A 4,305-nucleotide genomic window follows, 5' to 3' on the forward strand; every position below is an offset into this window, starting at 1 on the left:
TTTCAAGTCATTATTTTCATTTAAGTGTCACATGTTAAATCTGAATTTGGAACAAATTCCAGTTAAACTCTGTCATGTGAGTTTAAAGTGATAAATGTTGCCATCACAGAGCAGCATTCACAAGCTTTGTAATCTAGCTGCTAGCACCATTCTGTGTGATGCTTTTTCATAACATTCTTTTCTACAGTTTCATGCATTTCATAGTAGCTGTGCAAAATGAATTTTCATTGCAAGTACTTCAGTGCCACCTGCTGGACATCTTTGAAATAAAGATGTCAAAAGTTCAGCTTTATAAAAGAGCTTGACCGTAGGCCCTACTAAAAGCAGGTGTATGAAATAAATAAAACAAAGATGTCATTTTTACAAAGGGACCAGCTGTATTCATGTATGATATACCAGTAGCTGAGCATTAGACGACTGGTTTGTGGTCACGTCAGCCTGGAGACTGAGGGCTGAGGTGAAATGAGAACACTCCAACAATTGAAGGAAATCCCTAAAGAGACTGAGAGCTTGACAGCCTGCAGACTCTCCGGTGGATAGTTAGATTTCATGGTTCAGCTTATCCAGAACCTTGTCTAGATTCTGGGAAACGTTGCCTTTGTTGTGATTTCTTTCTCAGTAAATGCAAATGTATGTTGTGCAGTTGCAAGAAAACACGTGACTTCACTCAAGCCAATAAAACCATTGTTAAAAAGTATTGATCCTGAGGAAATGATGCAAAAGGAAACCACCCTGTTTCCCTGTGTTATGTCCCACACAGATAAGCCATGCACTTGCTAATTTTAAAGCCAGAGAGGGAAGGAAGCATGACAGAAAAGTTTCCGCCATACAAAACTCTGCAGAGAGGGGAAAGGCAGAGAGTCTTAGAAAAGCTCAGTGTTTGAGTTCTCTGTGTCAGTGTGGAATATAACCCCAATTTATGGTGGAATTATGGCGCAGAATGAAACACATCCAATTTTGGAGATACTCCAGTCGTTTAATCTACGTGAGTACATTTGCATTTTGTTGTTTCTGTGATAATTTAGTAACTATTTCCAAAGTTTTAACATGTTGGAAGAGGAACAGCAATGCAAAACTCAAATCTTACCAAGTGCACCGTCAAATCTTACTGTGCATCTGAGTTCAGCTGCTTTATGTTTTCTTTTTTGTGCCTCAGAATCAGATTTTTATCCAAACTTGCTCGGTGAATGTGGTTTAAATAAGTGTAAGTGGATCACCACAAAAGAGCCTGTCCCGGTCATGTGTAGATGGTTAGGGCAGGATTTTGAGCTCAAAATAAGAATTTTCTGCCATTCAAAAGCAAAAAAATATACATGGCCTTATAGTGAAAAAACATAAAACAACACAATTACAAATAAATATTAGAAATTATATGAGAAATGTAATAGTCCCTTAAAGTCATGCCACTAAAATAATCATTTAATTTAAAATTAAAATCATGCTGAGGATATCACGTGACTTCCTGTAGCTCCTCCTTGATGAGACACGTAGAAATGCCCAGAATAAGTCCACTGACACTTCATTTTAAAGATATTTTCAAAATTACCTCCTGATTTTAGAGGCTTTTAGATAGTGTCATTGGTTTTAACCCCTATTTTTCCAGGAAACTGTACAAAAATAAATTACAAATGTATTAAATAGCATAATCTAGTGAGCATATCGTGGTTATCAACATGAGGTAAAGTAAAGCATGCCAGATAATATCTCTGGAAAAATGTCACTGGTGTTCCCTTCCTCATGTGTAACACCATGGTGACCAGTAACACCAGTGACAGTGCATGGATGAACCTTATTCAAAGGTGTTTATGATATTATTTTGCCTAAAATGGCAGCATGAATTCATGATTTTGATTTTCTTTATCATTGCTAATCCTCTTTAGGACAAGTATGGCTGTATTAGGTTCAGCTGAGAAGCAGCAGATATTGTTATAAATGCTAAAAAAGATTTTAAAGATCATTAAACTTCCATTTATGCAAATTCATAAAGCTCAAAAGTCATATTATAATGTGAAATATGTTAAAGTGTAAGAAAAAAGTTTTTTTTTTTTTTTTTTTTTTTTACATTTTGCAACCCTAAAAGTGCACATTTCTGTGGGATAAACATTTTTTTATTGTGTCTTCCATTAATTCTTTCTTGTGTTTTTCTTGTGTATCATGCCTCAGTACCTGTTTATGTCTTATAAAAAGAGATTTTGAGTCGCTTTTTAGTCTTATAAAGTTGTCCTGGAAAGTGTTGGTGAGAAGACAGAAAAGTTTCCAATTTTGAACTCTAATTTTGTCATCCTAAAACAACAAATGGATGTCTTATGCATGTATTGCACCAGTCATATGGTCTATTTGCACCTAAACATATTGGTACTTCACAGAACCCCTACACAGGTCTGATGTAAGATTTTATATAACATTGAGCCTGGTATAGCAATGAGCAGCAATAAAAATCAATAGAAAAGAACAAAACTCCCTAAAACACTTGAGGCACAGACTGCTCTGACTGGGATGTACTCTAAAAGGCTGATGCAACAGCTCCTTGTCAGTGCTAACAGATTTTTTTTGTCCAAACAGACATCTGGGGAAGAAATCTTCCTCATTAAAGCACAGCACAGTGCATCCTGTTTTGAGATACTAAACGTTTCCAAACACTATTTTGATCTCTCACTCACTTCCCCTTTCCTGCCTTGATTTTCCCCTCTTTCCAGGCGACATGATTCTTGCCTTCTGTCTGTCTGTTCTTGTGGGATTGCTTCTGGGAGCTCTAGTCTACGTTCTGCTGACCTGGGCGTCCAGACGCCAGGCCAGTGCCAGGATCACCAGACGCTCCAAAAAGAGATCTTCACCATCACAAGACCCCTCTGGGGGCCAGCTGGGCCTTTACAGGAGCACATTTCTGAGCGTCTACAGGCAGCCTTCTCTGGAGCCAGTGGGCCCTCTGGGGATTAAGCCCGGCATAGAGACCTCCACCTTTCGCCCAGTGGCTAAGAGGAGCAGGCCGAGCCTAGAGGGGATGGGAGAGGACACTCAGGTTAACTTATCTGAGGACACGGCTGCCTCGAACTCAGATTCAGCATCCCTGGTGCCAAACAAGAGGCATTCCTTCTGGTTGGGCAGCAACGCACTTAAAGGATTCCTGCCCTCACAGACTCCCCCTCCTGCATACGACAGCGTCATCCACGCTTTTGAGGAGACCTGCACTTGAATCTGTCAGCAAGAACCAAATACAGAGAACTCTCTGGGACTACACAAGACTCTCTAGCAGGGTTCTGCTCTTGAAAAGGGGCAGGTTTTTTATATCACACCTTTTTATGACATTGCCCAGACCAAAGTAATCAACTGATAAAGAAGCTCTCATAGCTGTAAAGCCTCATCAGCTCAGTATTAAAGCTCCTGTGAGGAGTTTTTAACCAGTTATGGAACAGAATTAAGGTAATGTTCATGTCTCTTTAAGGCCTAGAAAAGCAAAAAAGACCATCAGCCAAAGGTTGATGGTTAAAGTTTTTACAAAGTTCAAAACCTCTGCTGCAGGGTTTGTGTCAGGAGAAGTGATTAACAGTACACCGATGCCACTTTTACACCAAATATGTATCAGTGAGTGATGCATTTGTCTGTTATATTAAAGACCCTGTAAAGTAAAAATTAATCTGTATTTATTTTCGTATGATAGATCACTGTGTTATGAACCCCCAGGTCAAATTTCAGTCAAATAAAGCATCTTCAAGTTTATAAAATTAAGCTTCAAATCATGAAAAATGACCTTAGAAGAAGAGACAAAGTCTGTTCAAATCTCTGCTATGATGCTTTAAATGATCCATAGACCACTGTGACATCAGACTGTACTGAGATGGACTGCTCTGTGATTTTAAATTGTGGCAAGCTGTGATGAGGAGTGACTCATGGATAAGTCGAATGAGTTTAAGAAGCCCTCATGCATACTATATGAGGGCTTTTTAAACTTATTATAGCTCTCTTTTATTTAGAACTACAGCTAAAGACACGTACAGGCAGTCTAGTCTGCAGCATTAACCCCCTCACTCATGGTGTCATACTTGGAAAAATACTTTCCCCTAAAAACATGAACCAATAAACAAAAGATACATAACTATAACTTTACAATGAAACATGAACATTATAGAACGGTACAAGAGTCAATTCCTTTGCACAAAATAATCCCAGAAGTCCCTGCTCCAGGTGACTGCTTCCTTCTACAATATTGCAGCATTAGAGGGGTGGGGTCATTCCCTATTATGGGCTCATGACATCGTGAGCCCACATATTGGCCCCGCCCACATGAAACCAAGCCAGGAAAGAGGT

The 4,305-nt window shown here is 39.1% G+C and overlaps 1 protein-coding gene across 1 annotated transcript; it reads left to right on the plus strand.

The window, feature by feature from the left end:
- Positions 1-845: 845 nt before the first annotated feature.
- myct1b (myc target 1b) lies at positions 846-3,728 on the plus strand. Its single transcript, XM_041812053.1, has 2 exons — positions 846-985; positions 2,697-3,728. Exons 1-2 carry the CDS (start codon positions 931-933, stop codon positions 3,191-3,193), a joined length of 552 nt encoding a protein of 183 aa, XP_041667987.1. The 5' UTR covers positions 846-930; the 3' UTR covers positions 3,194-3,728.
- The last annotated feature ends 577 nt before the right edge of the window (positions 3,729-4,305 follow it).

Source organism: Cheilinus undulatus, linkage group 18 (genome assembly GCF_018320785.1).
Source record: "Cheilinus undulatus linkage group 18, ASM1832078v1, whole genome shotgun sequence".
Classification (NCBI taxonomy): Eukaryota; Metazoa; Chordata; class Actinopteri; order Labriformes; family Labridae; genus Cheilinus; species Cheilinus undulatus.